Source organism: Ochotona princeps, chromosome 8 (genome assembly GCF_030435755.1).
Source record: "Ochotona princeps isolate mOchPri1 chromosome 8, mOchPri1.hap1, whole genome shotgun sequence".
NCBI lineage: Eukaryota > Metazoa > Chordata > Mammalia > Lagomorpha > Ochotonidae > Ochotona > Ochotona princeps.
The window spans coordinates 73317345-73340693 of NC_080839.1; the positions used below are offsets into that span (position 1 = coordinate 73317345).

Sequence of the window (23349 nt, forward strand, 5' to 3'; positions counted from 1 at the left end):
AGCAGTAACTTGTAGTTGTAGTTGGTGTGCATATCTTGACTGTCAGTGTGGTGGCTTTGCTGGAGGGCAGGAATTCCTTGCCTCTGCAGGTGCCAAGGGCCCCGCCTGCTGTAGTGTCTCAGTGACTGTTGCTGGCCTATGAGCTGACGGACTCATGTCCACCTCTGTGAGTCAGGCCAGTCTTGGGGCTTCAGGTTTGCACTTGTGAGTCCTGAACCTCTTGGGTTAGAAGGGTGGGACACAGTCGCTTTATTTTCACATACCCAGGAGTTTTCCACTGGCTGTCGAATGGCTCATTATTGGAGTCTTTTCAGCATCTTCTTCACAGGAAGCAGTACTACTGGGCTTGGAATTAAACATGACAAACTCCTGATGAGTCGTCATGAAAATTGAAATCAAAGTGGTTTCAATTTGTTGCCTACGCATAATAGCACCCAGTGAGGCTTAGCTTTCACTCAGCTGTCAGTTCAGTTTGTTTTAATTCTACGATCGTCTCACATTTACTTTTCCCACTGCCTGTAGATACGTGGCAAAAGAATGCTAACGCAGGTACATTGTGTGGTTTGAATAAAAGGTTTGATAGAATTTATGGCATTGTTTTTGATTCAAAGCCCATGCTTCCAGCAGGGCAGCACTGTCCTAAGGTAGCCCCAGAAGGCCCTGGGACGTGACAGCTTTTTGAGCTGGTCTTTGGAGCAGCTGACCTCACCTGCTTTTGATTAAATGATGACTGAAAAATGTCCACTTGGAGACTGAGTTTTCTATTCTAGTGTTGGTCTTAATTAACTAGTTTTTTTTTTTTTTAAGATTTATTTATTTTTGTTGGAAAGGCAGCTATACAGAGAGGAGGAGAGACAGAGAGGAAGATCTTCCATCCGATGGTTCACTCCCCAAGTGACTGCAATGGCCGGAGCTGCGCCAATTGGAAGCCAGGAGCAAGAAATATCTTCTGAGTTTCTCATGCAGGTGCAGGATCCCAAGGCCTTGGGCTGTCCTTGACTGCTTTCCCAGGCCACAAGCAGGGAGCTGGATGGGAAGTGGGTCTGCCAGGATTAAAACCAGCGCCCATGTGGGATCCGAGCGTGTACAAGGTGAGGACTTTAGCTAGGCTACTGTGCTGGGCTCATAAATAACTGGTTTTTATGCTTGAAAGATAGTGCACAAGTGACCAAATTGTTCACATGGTGGAAATAGTGCACAAGCCCTAGTTAGTGTTTGACTCTCTGTACTTCCTGAAGTGGTTGGTGAGCATACAGTCCGCTTTGGACTACTTAAGCAGTTCCTGTTGTTTCCGACCTTGACTGTGGTTCATTTGCATCTTTCCTTTGTAACTATTGCAGATATCTCCAAGTGGGCCTTTTTTTTTTTTAGCATGCTTAAAAAGTTTTCAGAGATGAATTCAGTTAAAATGGACACAGTCCCTTTAGTTTTATAGGCTAGGGAGGCAAACACAGCAGGGATGACATTCAAAACTTTATGGTAGACTATCCCTGAAATGTGTGTTTTGAATGCACTAATTGAAAATACTAAGGAGAAAATTACCTTAAGGAAGATAACAACCCTAGAGGGGGAAAACACCACCTGCTTAAAACTTTCCAAACAATATTACAAAGACGTGGAAACAATTGAACCAAAATGGATATATTGCCTCTCCTGGCAAGCAGTAGATTGTCATTGGGCCTCCTATTGTCATGAATATTTATGGTTAGTGCAGTGTGTTCTTACAGGAACTTAGATTATATTCTTTATTTTTAAGTCATATTTTATCTACCCCCTTGAAGACTACATAGATTTTTTTTTTTGAACTGGGGGAATAGGGTAATTTAACTCTCAACCCTTTGCCTTTTAAGCCCTTAATGGTGGTTGAATTTTTCAGCCTGTGATGTTTTTAAACATCACCATGAGTACTGAAGATGGGTGAGTGTGGAGCCACCCATATGTCCTTTGGAGGCTTCCTTCAGGTGGAAAGCTTCAATGTTCTTGTGAAACTTAGCTGGGAAAGAGGGGAAGAGCAGTTTGAATGAACTCTGAGCAGCAGTTACAAACCCAGCTGATATGAGATGTGGAATATCCAGCTGGATGTGCAATGCTCAGGGAGACGGAGTAGCAGTATGGATTGAGCAACAACAGAGTTGCACCATAGGACTGTTGGCTGAAGATCACAGCGGCAGGTGCTTCAAGGACAGATTGGACATCTTTAACCAGGAACAGAGGCTCTTGCATACTTCCCTCGGTTGATTTGAGGCCAAATGGAAGTCATGTGAGAACCGCTTTAGAAACTTTATTGTGCACGTGTGGAGTAAAATGAATGAGTGTATGAGGTACTTAGGGAATGGGAAGTGAGGAAAAAATACAGTAATAAGCTAATAGGAAGAATTTTCACTGAAATATAAATTGAGTATTGAAAGTAATCATAAGCAGTCAAGTTCCTTAAAGAAGAAATAAGTAGAAAGTAGTCATGACAGTGATAAGGAAATGATCTTCTAAGAAGCTCAACTTGTAGCATGCTCCTGGCCTGGTGAAATTTCATCTGTTTGACGGCTCTGCCCAGAGGAAACTGCTTTAATCTGGGAGATGAAAAGCTTGCAACTCTGGAGAAAAATTATAGCCACCCAGGGCTTCGATGCTAATGCCTTTGTTTTTTACACCATAACAAATTATTTTTTTTTCTGGGAAGCCTGTGTGAGAAGTTGTCTCATCTCATTAGTATCATGTTTTACAGAATAAATTTATAACTTGAAATAGTGAGAAGTCCTCCTTTGTACTTAAGGCATTTTGATAGCTTTTACACTTGTAGTCACTTACAGAACCATCACTGGAGAATTAATAAGATGACTGTGTTTAACAGAATTTTAAGTGGAAGTGTGCTTTTGTCACAAAATTGCATACAAAATGGTATTCCTGGGACTGTCATTGTGGTGTAGCACGTTAAACTGCCATCTGCAATGCTGACATCCCAGACGAATACTTGTTTGAGTCCTGGCTGCTCCACTTCTGATTCAGCTCCTGCTCGTGTGTCTGATAAAGCATCAGAAAGTGGCTGCAAAGTACAGAGAGGTGTGCCCAGTTTTGAAGGACCCAGATGGAGCTCCATGTTCCCCCATTTAACCTGTTGCAGCCCTCTTCAGAGTGAACCAGCAGCTGGCAGAGCTGACTTTCTCCTTCTGTGTATCCATCTCTCTCTCTCTCTCTCTCTCTCTCTCTCTCACACACACACACACATGCACACGCACACGCATAATTCTCTTTTTTTGCTAAAAAAGTGTGCTAATAACAATAATGAATTGCAGCGTTAAAATTTATCATTGAAAGTTGATCTAAAGCCAATGTTTTAAAAGATTTATTTGTTTGAGAGGTTGCATTAGAAGTAGAAACATACACACAGAAAGAGAAAGTGAGAAAGAGAGAGAATCTCTGTTCCATCCACAGGTTCACTTCTCAGATGGCTGTGATAGTCAGGGCTGGGGCAGGCTAGAACCAGGAACCAGAAGCTCTGTGTTGGTCATCTGTGCGGGTTACAGGTGCTGAAGCGTTTAGCCACTCTTTCCTTGCCTTGCTAGTTTCATTAGCAAGCTGGACTGGAAGTAGATGAGACAGAACTCAAGCACATGCTTTAGTGTGGGATATTGGCATTATAAGCAGTAGCTTAATCCACTATGCCACAATGCCTGCCCCTGATGCCAAGTCTTATTTACATGTGGTGGGAGTCATGTTTCCATTGGGCCAATCAAGAACTTTGTGATTTTAACAGATATTTCTTTTCATACAACAACTAGAAAGGGATGGTTCTTGGCAAGCATTATGCTTGGCATCATGTCTGCCACTCACCAGCGTAATAGTTGTGCAGGTTACTTAACACAGATGGTCCTAGGAGATGCCTATTTTACAAGGTGCTCAGGACTTAGTGACACTCAGTGGACAGGTGCCTGCGTTAGGCCCCTCTCTTTGCAAAGGCTGACATACTAGCTTTTTGTCCCTAAATGCTTCTTGGAAAAACGAATACATTTGAAGTTGAGCAATTATGAAATAAAAGTTACCTATAGTGTATTTTGACAGTTCCTGCTTAATAAAGGAGAGGAAACTAATGTTTTAAGTCTGTGGGAATCTTTTGGCTATAATATGTTGGTGTGAAATTTGTGAGGAAGGAGATCAGTTCAGAATAGTGACTTAGCTGCGGCTTAAATGAGAGGAGCTGTGGAACTCGCCACACCTGGAGAAATGTACACAGAGTTATCTGTTAATGACTGTATTCTGATACGTTCATTGGGTTTGAGTCTCAGATGATCATCCATCAGGCGCTGCTCCTCTCCTGACACCTGAGACTGAGCTGCAGGAGAATTGCGAGGGACCCTGCTGCCCCCCTGGGAGTCCCCTGCACTCCTCTTGTAGTTCTGTGTTGGTGTGTCTGTTCAGGTGCCTTCAGTGAACTGCTAACTGCATTATCTCAGTGATCCAAGAGGGGTGAGTTTATTGATGCCTTTTATAGGGGAGAAAGCTAGAAATATAAAGCAGCTTGTTCCAAGTTGCACCTCTACTAAGTGAAAGAGCTGGAATATAAAGTTCTGCTGACTTAAAAAAGCAACTTCGATGTGAGCCCTTTTTACTGTACCTGATTTGTACAAGAGATTCTGTTATGTTCTGGATCATCTTGTTACAATTTTTTGTTTATTTCAATGGGATAGAGTTAGACACAGGAAGAGGGAGAAATGAGGGACAGAAACAAAGAGGTGAAAATCGTATATCTGCTGGTTTGCTTCCCAGGTGCCCACAAGTGCCAGAGATGGGGCAGGCCAAACATAGGAACACAGCACTCAGTGTGGGATTACTGCATGAGTGCTGGGGACTCGAGGCCATGAACCTCACTACTGCTGCTAAGATGGCACTTAGCTGGAGGCTGTGCCAGAACTGAAGATGGAGCTCACATCCAGCGGCTAGTGTTACATGGAATGCAGGCTTTTAGATCAGCTTCTGAAGTCCTGTGCAAGCACCCAGCCCAGGAGACTCATGTCTGTGCCTTTGGAGAGTAGAACTCAGTTTATGCATTAAACAAATTTAAATTAACTAAATAACATTAAATATTAAAAATTGACTATTCTTCCAATCTACCTGCTGACACTTAGGTATTTCTTCAATTTTTTAAATCAATATTTTCATATTGTCCCTTAAAATGAAACAGAGTGTCAGGCTTGGTTTGGAAAATGGACTCAACATTGACAGATGTCTACTTTGAAGTGACAGCTGGTTGACTGTAATTAGGAGTGTGTTTCTGAGGATCAGTAGAGATTCTAGTTTCCCTTCAACCCAGCTTTCACAGATTAAATTATAAACTGCGTTTTTTAGAAGTTACAAATGATGGCATTAATAATATTCAAGTGTTATGCTCTTAGTTAAGCAGTTTCAGAACTCTGGCTGGGGTGCTGTTAACTGTGTTGGCACTCAGAAAGGCTTTAATATCAATAAATCAGGCCAGTTTATCACATATTCTCTTTTACTGTCAGCTAATGGATTCTATTTTCATTTTCTCCTTAAATAATCTTATTGTTACTAGAGATTCATGGAACACTATCTCATTGAGCTCCAAATAGAGCAGAGTAAAAATTGATTTAGTGCTTCCTCCTAGAACGAAAGCATTTGTGATCTCAAGAACAGAGGTGGCTTCCCCCTAACTTATCCCTGGAGAAAGCACTTTGCCTTTTAGTTGTTTAGCCGTTTCTAGTGAGGTTATTGAGCTGTATCTTTCTTATTGAGAACACTTACGATAGTCTGGGAAAAATTTATCCAGAGGCAGTGATGATGAAAATTACTTCCAGGATGAGCTATTACGAATTATCTGGTTTTTAGTTAAGAATTCTGATGTAAAGTTGTGGTAATTGAAAAAGCAGGAATATATTAGTTTTCTAAAATGGATGATGGTTTTTAAAATAGGTGGAAGAACAACAGAACAAGAGTCTAGAAACGTGGTTCTGAAATATTCTGTGTTCTATCTGTGCTGTTCAATGTGAGTGAAGCAGCAGCCGTGCAGATCAGTAAAGGATCAAGCAGTCGTCTTTATATGTCTGTGTAATTGTCATGAACTGCATGTTTCCCATGTCTTTTTGCAGGCTGACCCCAAGGAGCTAATCAGGATGGTGACCAGGCATGTGACTCGACATGAACAGGACTCCTGGCCAGAGGAGCTTGTTTTGCTGACTAAGCAGTTGCACTACTACAATGAGCGCCTCCTGGATTTCACTCAGGCTCAGCTCCTCCAGGGCCTGCGGAAGGGTGTAGATGTGCAGCGCTTCACCGCTGACGACCAGTATAAAAGGGAGACTATCCTGGGTCTGGCAGAGTAAGGGACACTTTCGTCTCCTAAGGGGCTGGCTCCACAGTGTACGAGAACAAGCTGAGTTATCAGCACCAGGCGCCACAGCGTTCCACCGGTTTATCTCCCATAATTGCCCCGGAGGCTTTTGTCCTCTGTGCCCACTGACACTCAGTGTCTCTGAGTCTTTCCGTGAGCCTGAAGATTTAAATCAGAAGTGAGATTTTTGTTGTTTAAAGCTTCCTGTGCGTCTAATAGTGAATACCAAGATCATGTTCCTAAAGGGCTAATAGGGTAGAGTCAGGAGTAGTAAGTATTAAGCTTGTGACAGAACTTATTCCTGCCTACAAATATCACTTTTTGAAGTGCAGAGCAGTTTAGTTTCTTCAGAAGGCTAAAAATTAGGTTTAACTGACTGAATTCTGTCAAGACAACCCAGTGTTACGGCTGCAGGGAGCCTTGATGTTCCTGGCCAGCCGGGAGCAGCTGTAGTCCCTCCTGTGTATCCCACGCTGCCTGCAACTTTTGCCTTCGCCTTCCTGTAGATGATCTTTTTGTGAGATGACAGTCTAGTGCACAGCACAGTCAGTGGAAATGATTTTGAGCTAAAAAAAAAATCCTTTTTGGTTTAATACCGGTGTCTGTTTTTTGTTTCCATAGATTAAACCAGTTGAGAAATACTTACATACTTAAGGGCAGGAAAAATGTGTTCGCTTCCAGGTGGTTATTAAATAGAAACTTTTTGTTTTTAACTCCACAATTGTTGAGTTTACCATAAGGAAAGAATTGTGTGAGATGCTGTGTCAGCTTTGTTTTAGAATCCTCACGATAACTCTATATAACATAAAATGTTTCATCCCCCTTACATGATTGACAGAGCTGATGCTGGGGAGTATGAAGTGAGTGGCGAGGGCCACAGCGGAGCTTAGCCTGGTGCTGTCGCTTGTCCAAGCCAGAGTGGCGAGGGCCACAGCGGAGCTTAGCCTGGTGCTGTCGCTTGTCCAAGCCAGAGTGGCGAGGGCCACAGCGGAGCTTAGCCTGGTGCTGTCGCTTGTCCAAGCCAGAGTGGCGAGGGCCACAGCGGAGCTTAGCCTGGTGCTGTCGCTTGTCCAAGCCAGAGTGGCGAGGGCCACAGCGGAGCTTAGCCTGGTGCTGTCGCTTGTCCAAGCCAGAGTGGCGAGGGCCACAGCGGAGCTTAGCCTGGTGCTGTCGCTTGTCCAAGCCAGAGTGGCGAGGGCCACAGCGGAGCTTAGCCTGGTGCTGTCGCTTGTCCAAGCCAGAGTGGCGAGGGCCACAGCGGAGCTTAGCCTGGTGCTGTCGCTTGTCCAAGCCAGCACTTCCTGGCAGCACCGCAGCCTTTCCTCCCAGGCTGCCGTGTTCTCAGCCAAGTGTTGCCGTGCCATTCGTTCGAGCCTGCCAGCCTTGAAAGGTTAAACTGTGCCTGCCGTTCAAGGCAGTCCCTTTCTCCTGGTGATGGCATTTAAAATAGCAACGATATTTCTTGACTGTGATAATAATGTTTGCTAGGTTTTCATGATTATCGTTTAAATTGTTGAGCAAGTACCAATATAGTCGTGGCATCCTTTGATAATTTTAGATTTACCTGTGACTCTTTCCTGAAAGAAGACAGTACAGGTTTATTTTAAAAATAGGGTGGGCATAGGGAGGTCAGAAGACAGGTAACAACAACCTGTAGTTAGTCTAAATTAAGAAGAAATAGATTTTTCTCTTCCCCTGTTTTCCTGGAAGTTCATAATTCCAGATATTTTGTGGACCAGTTTGAAAGTCACCTTAAGAGATGGCTAGTCCTCCCTGTACTTTTGGAAGATGTGTCTGAGTACTAGAAACCGTTATGAAGAGTAGCTCCAGGTCACACAGCCAGGAATGGAGTTTATTCCAATGCCAGCATGTGATTCCTTTGGAATTTCTATAGTCCTTGATACCATGTTGTGGTTTCTAAGAAGAGGGTTGTTATGTGTAGAATAAATAAGGTAAAGCATGCCTTGGATCATCAGTTACATTTTGTTGGAACTTTTCTCTGTATTTTTTAAGTTCCAGTTACCGCATGCTATTTGAAATGTGTTCTGAAGGACAAATACATACTTTGATAAATATATGATAGAATCTTCTCCGCAATCTGTTTTTTGGAAAGTCTTTCAGTGTTTTTTTTTTTAAATGCTCCAAAGCTTCTGTGCATTTTCTGCTTTGAGGATTTTGATTAAATAAGACTTTTGTATGTAAGAAAACCCATTGCTACCATTCTGCAACTCTACCTTCACTTTGGTGAACGAGACCATTGTCATACTTGTATATTTGTTTTAATCCCAGGTTTTTTTTTTATTGATTACATTGCATTATGTGACACAGTTTTATAGGCACTGGGATTCCTCTCCCATCCCCAACCCCCACCCCCATGGTGGATTCCTCCACCTTGTTGCATTACCACAGTTCAAATTCATTTGAGATTCTTTTATTGCAAGCATCAACCAAGCATAAAGTCCAGCATCTTGTTGTCCAGATAAGTTCAACGGTATTTTGGGGAGACCATCTCTGGTCTGAAGGTAGAGCCGGCAGAGTATCATCCCAATCAATTTAAAGCCCTGACATTACATCAGTAGCAATTTATAACGTTATGGAATTAGATGACATGGTATTGAGTAGCCAATATGTTAAAAGAGAAAAAGAAAAACAAAGAAGGCAAGTTCTGAACCACATCCTGTGACTTCTACATTGACATTTCAATTATTAGTTTATATACAACTGGGTTCTATTCACCTTAAAATGGCTGTAGATTACTATTCAGCTGTCTCATGTCTATTTTAATTTTACTATTTAGCAGTTTATAGCGTTGAAGCATGATTTTGCTGAACCTGGCTGTTTTTCGGGTAGTCTAACTCTATAACTCTAACAAGACATATGTCAACAGTTTAGGTGAACAGTTTTAGGAGGGGTGGGCAGAGAAATCTTCAATACCCCAGTGAGGAGTAACTAATCTTTGTGTCCCAATCAGTGAGTTATAAGTGCATCCCCGCTGACCGTTTCCTGTCTGGTTCTAAGCTTTCCTTGTTGTTCTCTATTCTAGTTTTTTTGTTTGTTTGCTTGCTTGCTTGTTTGTTTTGAGCGGTTTCTGGAGTGATCCTGATGGTCATTCGGAGAGAGGGTGGGGACCCAAAATCGGAACCAGGCAAGGACCAGAGAAAGCTCCTTTCCCTAGTCCCGAAGGAAGTTTATTGTTCTTCTATTTCTGCGGACCGCTCAGTGCTCCTGGTTGTCGTTCCGATGACCTTGGATCCTGCAAGGCAGGATTTGTTAATCCCGGTTTTTTGCAAATGCATCATGTGTCTACATGTCTTAGCTAATACATTCTCACAGTTTGGGAGGGATACAACATAGCTTGGTTGCTTTCCATCTTTATCAGGTGATAAATGTATCAGTATTGCTTGAGCCCGTGCTTGTGCAAAGTCATAGAAAGAATGAGTGAGTTCACACTCCCAGTTAACCTGACTTCATTCATGATTTTTAACAATCTTAATGAATTTTTTGGCCTTTTTGTTTGTAAACCACAAGCAAAGGTGGATTTTTATATTTTTTAAGCTTGCTGAGGGTAGAAAAAGCCAAACAAGCAAAAAGAAGACTGTTGTGGGGAGTGTACAGCAGCATGACCGGAAGTATTTAGCATATGACCTTTCGCAGGAGCAGGAAATATTTAATAACCTTTGACTAATCAAGAATGTAGATGCCATGGTTTCCTTAGGGTCAGTAGATTCTCTGCAGCACTACTCAGTAAGACTAAACTTCATTTCTACATCTGTGATTTTGCCTGCTTTTTTTCAAGAAACAGTTCACAAGTCTTGCAGTTGGCCTTACTGTAAGTCCTCTGGACCATTTCATTAGACTCCTGGAGACTCTCAGGTTGTCCAGTGTGCCACTGCCATTCCCTGGACTCTGTAGGCCTGCTCTCAGTGTTGCACAGTCTCCCTTGTAGATTGTAGAGTCTAGACCGGAGTTTGCTTAGCCTGAACACTATTGGTGTTTTGAACAGGTATTTTTTTGTTATGACAAGCCTGCCTTGTGTATTGACATGTGTGTATTGGTCTTTGCTCAGTACATGCCGGTAGGATTCTCCCTTGTCCTCTAACTCCAATGTAGTGCTTCTAGTCACTGGCAGGTGTCTCTGAGGGAGGCTGACCTAGCCAGGCCTCAGTGAGTTGCAGTGCACCGCTGTAAACAGGGGCGCTCCCATTCCTTGGAGATTCTTCTGCTGAATCACTGTCAGAAGTCTCACTGAGCACACTGTGACCCCCTAGCTGCAGAGAGCCACCCTAAGGAGCATGTGTTTGCTAAGCAAGGAACTGTGTTTCTCTTTTTTCCCTTTCTGTGCTGATGACTGAAGAACCCTTGAGGACAGTGTCTACAGTATTGCACTTTCTCTGGCCCAGCGATACGGTGTCTCCCACTGGGAAGTTTTTATGACCCATTTGGAGTTCCTGTTTACCGACAGCGGGTAAGCACATTGTTTGTGTCCAAGTTTATTTCCGTGTCTTTCAGACTAGTATCTTGGTAAGTCCTCGCCTGATACATCTTCAGTACATGGTTCAGTGAGTTCAGCACGCATTTGGAATGTCTGCGTCCCAGGTCAGAGGGCCAGTTCCAGTCTGGGCTGCTTCAGACTCAGCTCCCTGCTGATGTGCCTGGGAAATGGCAGCTGCTGAAGAAAAGCTGGGGCTCCTGACTCGGTGTCTGACAAATTTGCATCTCCTAGCTGCAGAGAGTCACAGGTTCAGCTGTTACGTGAATTTGGGAGTGAAGCAGCAGGAGGGAGATAGATCTCGGCCTCTCTGTCTCTGTCACTCCATCTTTCAAATTAACACACACACACACATATCTGTCTCCATTATACCAGTGTTGTAACAATGGCATGTTAATATTTGTTTTCTTGTAATAACAGCATGAAGTTACCTACCATACTCTTACTTCTTGTTTTCATTCGATTTGGCACAGTGCTGACACTAGGGTTCCAGTGGTGAGTACAGCAGACTTCCTGGCAGGCAGTGGTTGGAGATGAGTGAAAATACAAAATGACCTAAGCAAATGAGAAACTAAAATTGTAGCAAAAACTATCTGAAAGAGAGCATTGTTAGGGGATTTGTCAAAATTAAAAATGGCTTTCCAAAAGAAAGTAACGCATCAGCTGAGGCATAAATCAAGTTAGAGTGAATTAAAGTACTAGGACGGGGCAGCTTTCTTCGAGGTAGACACAGTGGTAAGTGCAGAGGGCCCTGGATGAGGAGGCTGATGAGCTGTGGGTCTGACCCAGGGCCTGTGCATGTGAGCCCTGGGAGTTTCAGTTGCATGTGAGAGTTGAGTGAGGACTAGGGACACCTTAGCAAGAGGGCTTGCTTTCTCCATAAGAGAACAAGAAGGCTATTAGAACATTTTGGTAAAAGAGAAGAAGATAACAGCCAAATTTCATTTTGTTAAGATCAGTGTGGCTGCTGTGCTGAGGAAAGAGATCAGGAACTCTACTAGATACAAGTAGATCATAATAGGAGTTATTACAATAACAAACTACTTGGTATTGTAACTTGGAGTTAGGTTTTTAAAAATATAGGAGAGAATGTATTTCGCATCTGTTAAAAAGGTGTAATAGATAGTAGTTAACACTGATTAATAAGGATAAACTAAATACGGAGCAAATGAAAGGGGTGGTGTGAAGAACCTTCAGGGTCTGGCGCAGTAGCCTAGTGACTAAAGTCCTTGCCTTGCATGCGCCAGGATCCCACACGGGCGCCAGTTCTAATCCCGGCGGCCCCGCTTCCCCTCCAGCTCCTTGCTTGGGGCCTGGGAAAGGAGTCAAGGATGGCCCAAAGCCTTGGAACTCTGCACCCGTGTGGGAGACCCGGAAGAGACTCCAGAATCCTGGCTTTGGATTGGCGCAGCTCCAGCCGTTGTGGCTGCTTGGTGAGTGAGTCAACAGATGGAAGATCTTCCTCTTTGTCTCTCCTCTCTGTATATCTGACTTTCTAATAAATATATAAATCTTAAAAAAAAGTAATTGCCTTCAGATTTGGTTTGGTGCAGCTATTAGGTGGTAGCGTCACTTAGTGAGATGAGGAGATGGGTCAGATCAAGGGGAGTGGAAAAAAAAGCTCAGAAAAGTGGAGCCCAAGAGGAAAGGACATATGGGGGATGCACCTTCAGGATCAGACATTCAGAAAAGAAGAGGGAGCTGTAACACGTCTGAACTAGGCAGGTTGTGCTTGTACTTTAGGAAACAGTGTAGACTAAGAAAGGGGGCAAGACTTGAGGCAGAACTTGGAGACTTTGTTTCTTTTATTGCCACAGGAAGATTGTTAGGAAAACACAAACCGAATCAAGTTTGAGCAGGGCAGGGAAAGCAGGAATCACATTGCAGAGAGGCCCGGAAAGGAAGAGGAGGACGTAGAGCATGTGGTGCATCTTAAATTCTAACTCACTTAACATTTTAACATCTATGTTTAATTATTTAGCAAATGGCCTCGGGAATTGTGTTACTCATGGTAATAAATGTGTCAGCATTGTTGAAGCCCAATAACACATTCAAATTGAAATATCTTAAGAAATGCATATTATCCTTGTTAAAAGTTGTGACATGTAACTACATACCCTTTTTCTGGGATTGAATATTACATAAAAGGCTGCTGTATCTGTACAAACAGGATGCTTCATTGGTCTGTGAATGCATTGTAAATTATCAGGCAGTCAGTGGAGTTACAGGCAGGGCTGTTGCTGACTTCTGACCATACCTGATAGCAGTGTGATTACGCAGATGCAAATCAATGACAAAAGCAGGCAGACATTACCTCCTGGCACCCTTACTCCTGAGTGACAAAGTGCTTGATACTGATTGATCAAGTGATGTCTGCTGTTACCTGTTCTTCACTTCGAAGACTGTAGTTAGCCTTCCTATTTTAATCCAACTCAGTAACGTATGTACTGGAAACTAGCTTTGGTACTGCAGTAGAACTTTCCCAAATCTGATTAGTTGAGTGAGCACCCCTGCTGTGTTAACGGGAGATAGGATGTTTACTTGGAGGTTTTGCTCTACTGTTCCTTTTTGAGGGCCAGGCTGCCTGGTCTCTGGTATACTCCAGTCTCAAATTCTGAGTCACTCAGGTGTTGAGTGGGTGCTTTTTGTTGGGTGACAGAGAACACTATGCTGCCTTCTTCTGTGACTTCTCCTTTAGCGCTGTCTCCTTCATTCATGCAGGGAGATGCTGAATATGCTGTACTGTGTGTCACAGTTAGTTGCATATTCACTGGTAGAATTCTTTCTTCCAATCTTAGAGACAAGGATGGAAAAGGGGAAGCTACACCTGTCGGGATGAGTAAACTGTAGTACACTGCCTTTGCGTGCAGACACAGAGCTTGTGCCTGAGGACTGCTATTGTTCCCTTAGGTTTGTGTCCGTATTGCCATGTTTTAGACATTTTTTTTTTGCAGTTAATATGTAAATTTATTTTTTTTTCTATTCATTTATTCATTAATTACATTGTATTACATGACACAATTTCATAGGTACTGGGATTCTCCCCCCTTCACCCCAAACCCTTCCCCCATGGTGAGTTCCTTCACCTTGATGCATAACCACAGCTCAGGTTCCGTTGGGATTCCCTAACTACAAGCTCACACCATACAGAGTCCAGCATCCCACTTGTCCAGTCAAGTTCAACGGCCTCTTAGGGAGGCCCTCTCAGGTTTGAGGGCAGAGCCAGCAGTGTGTCACCCCGATCAATTAGAAGCTCCAACATATCATCAGCAACAGTCCAGGTATGATGAGACTGGTCAGAGTCCACTGATTGACATAGTCCATCTCAGAGTCTCCCCTTGTCCAGTTTTTCGCTGCAAACATATAGCTGAGGTGGTTGATTGATCTACTCCATCTTCTATCTTTTCTTGGTTAATGTTTTGATTCCTCCATTTTGTTCAGGGGAATCCCCAAAGAAACTTTGAGGTGTTCCCAGTCCAGGCTCCTACATGTACTAGTAAGCACAGTGCCCGCCACAGTCCATCACTCCGATCAGCTGGTGGTTGTAATCCCTGGGTTGGTTCTATTCTGAGCCCCGACCTCCATTGGATGAGCCCCGACCTCCATTGGAAGACAATTTTTAACTCTAATCTTCTCGCCCAGCTCCTCCTCGCATAATCAGAACCATGGCTCAGTTGAGGCATTAATGTGAGAATGGTTAGCATGAATTAAGTGTATTAAACGAAAAAGATGTAATTGGCAGTTTTGAAAGATTTTGACATCCATGCATACAAAATGTCTTCCAGAGGTCACGGAAATGAGCAGGATTGTGGCCTAGTTAGTTAGTTCAGCCACTGTGTGGTGCCAGTGGTGGCTTGTGTCCTGATCTAGGTCAGTGCGGAAGTGTCTGGAAAGCAGCAGCTGGTGGCCCAGGTGGCTGAGCACACACCGTCTGTGGGAGGCGCAACAGACGCTCTTGGCTTCTGACATTGGCTTGGCCCAGACCCAGCTGCTGCCATTAAGTAAATTAGTGGATGGAAATACTCTTTCTCTTTCCAGTCCTTTGTTTGAAACTTACCCTTTCAAATAAATAATTTTTTCTTCCATGAAACATTTTCATTGAAAAGTTTTTCATCCTAAAATATCCATGGATTTCAAAGATTTTTTAAGACTCAAAAGTATCTTTTAATTGCATTTTCCACTTACCTGTTGAAGTACGCTGGTCACATTCAGTTAAGATTGAGCCATAAATTTGGTTTTCAGCCTATTTTTGGTCTAAGAAAATTCAATTGGGACCAAGATTTTGATTATGCATCAGGAGAAACTTACCAGTGCTGATCGTTGGAGAAAGCTCCTGACTGCCAGTACCACATTGGGAGCTATTAATTCCATGTCTTCTCGGCTTTCATGTTTATGTTGTGGTTTTTAAGGCCACTTTCTCCCTTAGACTCAAGTTCCTCTGACAGTTGTACCAGGCCTAACAAGGAGGAGTGGTTTGTCCTGTTTACATTCAATAGAACGTGCTTGGGCTTTGTATGCGATGACTCTGGTTCTGTCTGTAGCGTGTTCTCACTACACAAGGTGTTTTGTCCTTGTAAGCCTATATTTTTCCTTCTGCAAAATGATCATTCTTAGCCTTTTTTGCAAAAGTGTAGTTGAAGAGATTTATAAAATACCTGATATATAGTAGGTGCTAAAAAAAAATTAGGCACTGTTGATAACTCGGGAAGCTGCCTAAATTTATTGAACCCATCCTCTGTCTCCTGGCTGCCAGCATGGCCCATCTGAGTTCTGAGGTCAGTGTGAATATCACTTGCATGCTTCTTCAGTGTTAAATGAAGTACTTAGCACATAGTAGGTGTTTAATACATGATGCTGATTATTGTTTCTGTATTATGGTGTCTCCTAACATAATTTTGGCTAATGATATAATAGTAAAAAGCCATATAAACTAGTCAGACATTTTATGGGACATTCACCAGCTTGTGGGAGACACAGCTGTCCATAGGGAGAAGATGAAGAGTGGTCATCTGGCCGGCAGCCTCGCTGCTCTATCAGCACCATCACACATTCCAGACAGGAACTCACCTAACTATGTGTCACAGTGAACAAACTTGCAGATACTCTCAAGACAGTTTCAAAAGGTAAATTCCATTCTTTAGTTGCAAAGACATTTGGGTCGGTGTGTTTGCAAAAATCAAAAGTGCCATATTGATTTTGACCACGTTTACCTTGAGTAATCACTTGTTCAGCTCTCACTTGGTGTCCCGCATCCGGTCTGCCTGTTCAGGGTCACCCTGCTGCTGTCTGTGGTAAGTGTCCTGCATTGATGCCCTCAGGCAGGGCTTGTGGTAGTTGAAAGGGTAGGCTTGTCTCTTGCATGGTGCTCAGCAGTGAAGGCTCACTGTGGTAATGGCCCTTCCTTTGGGCTCACAGATCTTCCTTCTTTTGGGATGAGTCTTTGGAGGAAATGCCTGCTGCATCTGGACTGTACTAGACAAAATTTCAGCTTAAAAATAGCAACTGTATTGCTTCATCATAGATGCAGAGTGCTGAACCAGAATGACCCAAGCTGGAGTCGTCTTCACGGTTACCTGCGTATTTTTTGTGTGAACCTAGCTTCCTTCAGGCCTACCTGGCCTTTGGAGAGCGTTCTTAGGGGGCTGAGTGGGGTAAGTGTGCAGGCAGGTTGTTTGTATGTTTCCTTCGCAGCCCCCTGGCTTTCTCTAAAACCTTTCTCTTAAGTCCTTTTGCCCTCTCTCCTTCTTTCCCTCCTCTTATGCCTCTCCCCTGGACCTCTCAGTCAACTAAGGGAATTATCATATCATTCTTTATCATAGATTAAGTAAAGAAAATGTACTACTATTTTTAAAATGAAAGCTTTATTTACTGTTATTGGAAGGCGGATATAAAGAGAGAAGGAGATACAGATAGAGTTCTTCAATCAGCTGGTTCACTCCCTAAGTGGCCGCATGGTTGGAGCTGTACCTATCTGAAGCCAGGAGCCAAGAGCTTCTTTGAAGGTCTGTTATGTGGGTGCAGGGTCTCAAGATCCTGGGCCGTCCTTGACCGCTCTCCCAGGCCACAGGCAGGGAGCTGGATGGGAAGTAGAGCAAGTGGGAACACAAACTGGCACCCACATGCATGCATGCAAGGTAGGGATTTAGCCGCTAGCTTACCGTGTTGGGCCCAGAAAATGTATTTCAATAAATTTGTTTTCTTATACAAACTAAGTCCTTTAAATACATGCTGTTCCTGGGGTCCAGCGGCGTGGCCTAGTGGCTAAAGTCCTCGCCTTGAAAGCCCTGGGATCCCAAATGGGCGCCGGTTCTAATCCCGGCAGCTTCAATTTCCATCCAGCTCCCTGCTTGTGGCCTGGGAAAGCAGTTGAGGACGGCCCAATGCATTGGGACACTGCATCCGCATGGGAGACCCGGAAGAGGTTCCAGGTTCCTGGCTTCGGATTGGCGCAGCATCGGCCTATTGCGGCTCACTTAGGAAGTGAATCATCGGACGGAAGATCTTCCTCTCTGTCTCTCCTCCTCTCTGTCTCTCCTCCTCTCTGTATACCTGGTTGTAATAAAATGAATAAATCTTTAAAAATAAATAAATGAATAAATAAATACATGCTGTTCCTGAATCACATTTTTGGGGTGAGTGGCAGCTGAAAGCTGTTACAGAACACCTTAATCATGGGATTAATACTAGTAATTTATGCCTTATGTATTGAGTAAGAGTAAAGCCAGCTTCTTCCTGTAGTTAATTTCCAAAAGTTAAATATGCACTGCATTTTTAACCTGCTTTGTAACTAAAGCTTAGCTCAGAAAAAGCACTTAAACTGTTTTAAGGTAATTGTTAATTTTACTTATGTGAAGTCCATAATGATTTCATGTTATTTCTTCCTACTCTCTTAAATTTCAGTATTTCAGAATTGTTTTCTAAGCAGAGTTTCATTTCTTGTTCCAAGATGTAACAGTTTCTTTTAGTGGAAACTATTACAATGGATTATTGATTACTAGCATAAAAATATCTTCACACATGGTAATTTACTGGAAGGAGAGGTTTGGTTATTTATCATATGCAGTGAAGGTATTCCAGTATCTGTCTTGACAAGGTAATTAAGTGAAATTGCATATCAGGAAAACTGAATTGTAGGCAGAGGAGAAAATGTGGGTGGGCAAGGGCAAAAGTTATGTTGATTGAGAAAGATGATACTCAGAATCAAGGCAAACTTAGATGAACTCCACTGTTATGATTCAGTCACTGTCCACTGTGTGACAAGTCCATAACAAATGGTGTCTCTCAAGGTGTTAGGAATGAGGTATTGACAGAACTATTAGCGTAGTCGTTAGCATAGCACATTCTAGTTTAACCTCATCTAAAATAATATAAAAAATGAAATCTGTCTTCCCACCTGTAAATTTTTGTCATTAAAAATCATCTTAACAGAGTCAACCCATCTTTCACCTCATCACCATATTGTTTTCGGGCTTCATTTTGCAGATTATGAGGAATGTCAGAAATTCGATCAGTCACTTTCCTATGTTATCAAATGTATAGTTTCTTTAACAGATTTGATTACATATTAAATAGTGAGACATTGCAGAATATTTTCTTGCCAAGTAACCCTTACAGTCACTGTTACTTGTAGAGGTCTTGTGTTTTCATGGTTCACATGATTTTTGCTTCACTGTTTTCTACAATACTGGACCCAAGGCGGGATTTGCTGTTTCCTTTTTCCCTAAGCTTCCCATTATCATTGAATTGTACCTCTGAAATCAAAGCTTATGGTGACTTAACTTTCATTTGGAATCTAAGTGTGTGTTCTCTCTCAGCTCATACTGTTATTCTGTGCTGTTACTGAGCTCTTGAGTATTTTTTTTTTAAAGATTTATTCGTTTTATTACAAAGTCAGATATACACAGAGGAGGAGAGACAGAGAGGAAGATCTTCCATCCGATGATTCCACTCCCCAAGTGAGCCGCAACGGGCCGGTGCGCCGATCCGAAGCCGGGAACCTGGAACCTCTTCCGGGTTTCCCACGTGGGTGCAGGGTCCCAAAGCATTGGGCCGTCCTCAATTGCTTTCCCAGGCCACAAGCAGGGAGCTGGATGGGAAGTGGAGCTGCCGGGATTAGAACCGGCGCCCATATGGGATCCCGGTGCGTTCAAGGCGAGGACTTTAGCCTCTAGGCCACGCCGCCGGGCCCTGAGCTCTTGAGTATTTACAACTCTAGGTTTTCCAACCTGGCTGAGACTTCTATGCTATAAATCTTCTCATCTGATCTAGTACTGAATGTGGTGTCTGGTGTGTAGAGGAAGCCTGATTTTTTACTTAATGTTTTTAAAAGTTTTATTTATTATTTTATTAGAAAGTCAGGTTTACAGAGAAAAGGAGAGAGAGAGAGAAAGATCTTCTGTCCAGTGATTCACTCTCCAAGTGGCCTTAATGGCCGGAACTGAGCTGATCCAAAGGCAGGAGCCTCTTCTGGGTCTCCCATGCAGGTAGAGCGTCCCAAGGCTTTGGGCTATCCTTGACTGCTTTCCCAGACCACATGCAGGAAGCTGGATGAGAAGAGGGGCTGTCAGGACAGAAACTGGTGCCCATATGGTATGCCGACACTTGTAAGGTGATGACTTAAGCCACTAGGCATTTATAACACATGTTTAGTGTTTCCTTTGTATCACACACTGGCCTTGGAATGGAGATAAAGATGGTGTACTTTGATATATATGGCATCAAGCAACATAGAGTGTAGAAGACAGACAAGATAATAAATAGTTAACCTGTGTTGTTAATATTTGTTAAAATGAAATCCAGCATATGCTAATTGCTCAGAGGAGTCACAGGGAAAATTTTGTAGATTTGGAACATATTTAGAAAAAGAGATATTTTTATTAATATTTGAACTGTGTCTTAATGGAAACATAAGGTTTCTCTTGAAGTTAAAGCGAAAAGATTTTTTTAAAAATTAACTTGCTATCAAAGATCTTCCATCTATTGTTTTGCTGCCCAAGTAGCCAGAGCCGATATGAATTGAGGAACCAGGAGCTGCTTCCGGTTCTCCAATGTGGTTGCAGAATCCCAAGACTTTGAGCCATCTTCTACTACTTTCCCAGGCCACCAGCAGGTATCTTGATGGGAAGTGGTGCAGGCAGGACACGAACCATCACCCATATGGGATCTCAGTGTGAGTAAGGCCAGGATTTAGTCACTGAGCTATTACTAGGCCCGAGAGTATTCATTTTTTATTCCAAGTATTACCGCATTCTTGGAAGTTTTAAAGCACTATTAATAATATCTGTCTACATAAACCAAAAGCATATATATTTGGCATTTTCTGACATGATAGTTTTGCTAAATAGCACATGATATTTCAGAGGAATGACATTAAAATAACAGGAACCCATCTTTGGTTGCTCCAGAGGTCTTACTTCATGTTCCCAGAGATTTCTTACTATTGCTCTAAGAGCTCCAGAAGCTGGGCATTTCTTTCAGTGTGTGTGTATGTTGTGGGGCATGGCTGTCTCTGAAGATTGGACCATAGGGGACTCCTGCTGTAGTGGGCACCCGACATTAACTAAACCACAGATGTTTCTGTTTAGGAAGCACAGAACAAAAATTAACACCTTTTTTCTGCCTTCATAATACATAAATTAATTAAACACGCTAGTTAACTTTTAATGACTTTCAAAAGTGCTATTATGAAGATGTCTAAGTTGTGATGAAGGCATTAAGATGTATGTTTCATGTTTTATTAAAGTTGCTTCATAAAAGATATTACAAATGAATGTGTAATTTTTTTTCTTTCCTATTTTATTTCGCACAGGTTGAAATTTAAGACTGTTGAATGTCAACTCAAGACTCTTGCTTGTAAAATTTAGGCCTAAAATTTTGTGCTTTTTTTCCTTCCCCGTCTCCTAAATTCCTGATATAATAAGGTGGCTTGTATTTCTGTAAAAGAGTATACATTTTAAGTTTCCTTGTGACATGAACACATGGCTTGTGGTGGGAGTACATAATCTGGCTTCATTTCCCAGCTGAGAATCATCAGGCAGCTCTGCCAGCTGCAGGAATGCCTGCTTCACTCACTGCATACCTGTGTGACAACAGGGAAATTGTGTGGTGCCACTGTGGACTCCTGACACACCTTGTTGTCCTCTGGACAAGCTGAGAATGGGGGATTTCTTTGGTTGGGCAAGAAGAAGTGACCCTTAAGAAATATCCTTTCTTATTTGGTTTGTAACTCCTCTCTTGCTAATCAAGGGAATACATATTACTGAAGTTTTTTTCCTCTTAATTTCAGTTTGTCCACAGTAGAAATTGAAGAGCGTGCCCAAGCCCTTCATCTCTTTGAGACTTTAAAGACGGATCCTGAAAGCTTTCACAAGCACATGGTCAAGTACATTTACCCCACTATCAGTGGCTTTGATCACGAAAGACTGCTCTATTATTTCACACTGCTGGAAAATTGTGGCTGTGCAGATTTTGAGAATTCGGCCATCAAACCAGAAACCCACATTCGACTCTTGAAGAAATTCAAAGTGGTTGCATCAGGTATAATGATCATTTATTCACTCAAACTCTTTTTAACTCTAGGATTTGATGTTCTGTGTATAGTCATGCACATGAATTGTGACACAAAGTTGAGGTAAATTAACTTTATTTATTGTTGGAAAGTATGTCTTAGCAAATGTAAGAAAACTGTTGGAAGGTACTCAGTGCCGTATGGTAGACCTACTAAAAATCCAGTGTTTTAGACTCCTGCCTTGGACGCTGTCCCCCTGTTCCCACTTGTTATAGTATATTTGTATTATTTTATATCAATACCTTGTTTCTACTATGTTAAGTATATTAAAAATATGAGGTGCATATACACACACGTATCTGAGAAGGCTTTATAGTAGACTGTTTAGCAAAATTTCCTGTCATTGTATAACATGTGTTTAAAAAACTTCAAGGAGAGTATGAGGTAAGATCTCATGTATCGGGCCCGGTGCCATGGCATAGCGGCTAAAGTCCTGGCCTTGAATGCGCTGGGATCCCATATGGGCGCCGGTTCTAATCCTGGCAGCTCCACTTCCCATCCAGCTCCCTGCCTGTGGCCTGGGAAAGCAGTCGAGGACGGCCCAAAGCTTTGGGACCCTGCACCCTCGTGGGAGACCTGGAAGAGGTTTCTGGTTCCCGGCTTCGGATTGGCGCAGCACCGGCCATTATGCTCACTTGGGGAGTGGAATCATCGGACAGAAGATCTTCCTCTCTGTTTCTCCTCCTCTCTGTATATCTGACTTTGTAATAAAAATAAAGAAATCTTTTTTAAAAAAAAGATCCCATGTATCAAAGGGTAAATGGAAATCTTTAAAATGATCTTTGTATTATAGCTAAGAAATTAAATACTTTAATATAAAATTTCCCTGATGCTCTAATATACAAGATACTTTCAAATCTGTGTTCATTTGATTTTAACAACTGAAAAGTTATTTCTGTTCACTAGTTGGTTGCTAAATAATCAAATTAGACCCTGGACTGGATACAGTGGAGTCACATTCATTCCCATCATTCACAAAGCTGTTGACGTGCCAGACAGTTTGGTGAAAGCATTGTATGAGGAAAATGCAGTTGTTTAGAGGAATTGAGAGTCAAAGAGATATTGCCACCTCCAGTGAATAAATGAGTAAACTGAGGCACAGAGAAGTTGAATAACTTGAAATTGTACAGCTGAGTAAGGTTCAGGTGGGAAGTAGGGCTCAGTTCTTCTGATGTGTTCCACTGAAAGCCTGCACTGTCCTCTCCCGCCAAGGCACAGGTCTGCTCAGTCCCACAGAGTGTAGCCTGTGTGTGTGCGGCACCCGAAGGTTCGCGCTGGGCTGCCGCTGACCTGTTGTCTCTTCTGTTCATTCTAACAGGTCTTGACTACAGAAAGCTGACAGATGAAGACATGAGTCCTCTTGAAGCCTTAGAGCCAGTTCTTTCAAGCCAAAACATCTTATCTATTTCCAAACTTGTTCCCAAAATCCCTGGAAAGGATGGCCGGATGCTGTCCGCCAGCTCACTGTACACCATCTGGTTGCAGAAGCTGTTCTGGACTGGAGACGCTCACCTCATTAAGCAGGTCCCAGAGTCCTCACCGGAGTGGCTTCATGCCTACGACGTGTGCAGAAAGTACTTTGATCGACTCCATCCAGCCGACCTCATTACTGTTGTGGATGCGATGACGTTTTCTCCTAGAGCTGTGACCAAGGTAACCATAAGATAGTTTAGAATAAATTTAACAGTTTGAAGAAACCAAAATTGCTTTTCAGTTTTGTAGATTTTGTTTTTATTTGCTATCTTGAAATGAAAACTACTTGTAATTACATGCTTAGCTTTATTTTTTCCAAGTATGTATGATTTTTATTTTGAAAATCTGTTTCCTCTATTATAGGCTTACAAATGAGCCAAATCAGTCATGCTGCTTCGTTATTTTTAAAGATTATATTAATTTATTTGGAAGGCAAAGTGGAAGAGAAGGAGAGAAAAAGCAAAGACAGACGCTTCT

The 23349-nt window shown here is 42.5% G+C and overlaps 1 protein-coding gene across 3 annotated transcripts in view; it reads left to right on the forward strand.

Annotated features, from left to right (window-relative positions):
• NBAS (NBAS subunit of NRZ tethering complex) overlaps window positions 1–23349 on the forward strand; it is a 376509-nt gene that overhangs the window by 206226 nt on the left and 146934 nt on the right. For all 3 annotated transcript variants that reach the window (XM_058668260.1, XM_058668259.1, XM_058668261.1), the window contains 4 exons: window positions 6102–6331; window positions 10698–10808; window positions 21118–21368; window positions 22718–23052. In XM_058668260.1, coding sequence (XP_058524243.1) covers window positions 6102–6331; window positions 10698–10808; window positions 21118–21368; window positions 22718–23052 — 927 coding nt within the window. The remainder of the gene's footprint in view (window positions 1–6101; window positions 6332–10697; window positions 10809–21117; window positions 21369–22717; window positions 23053–23349) is intronic.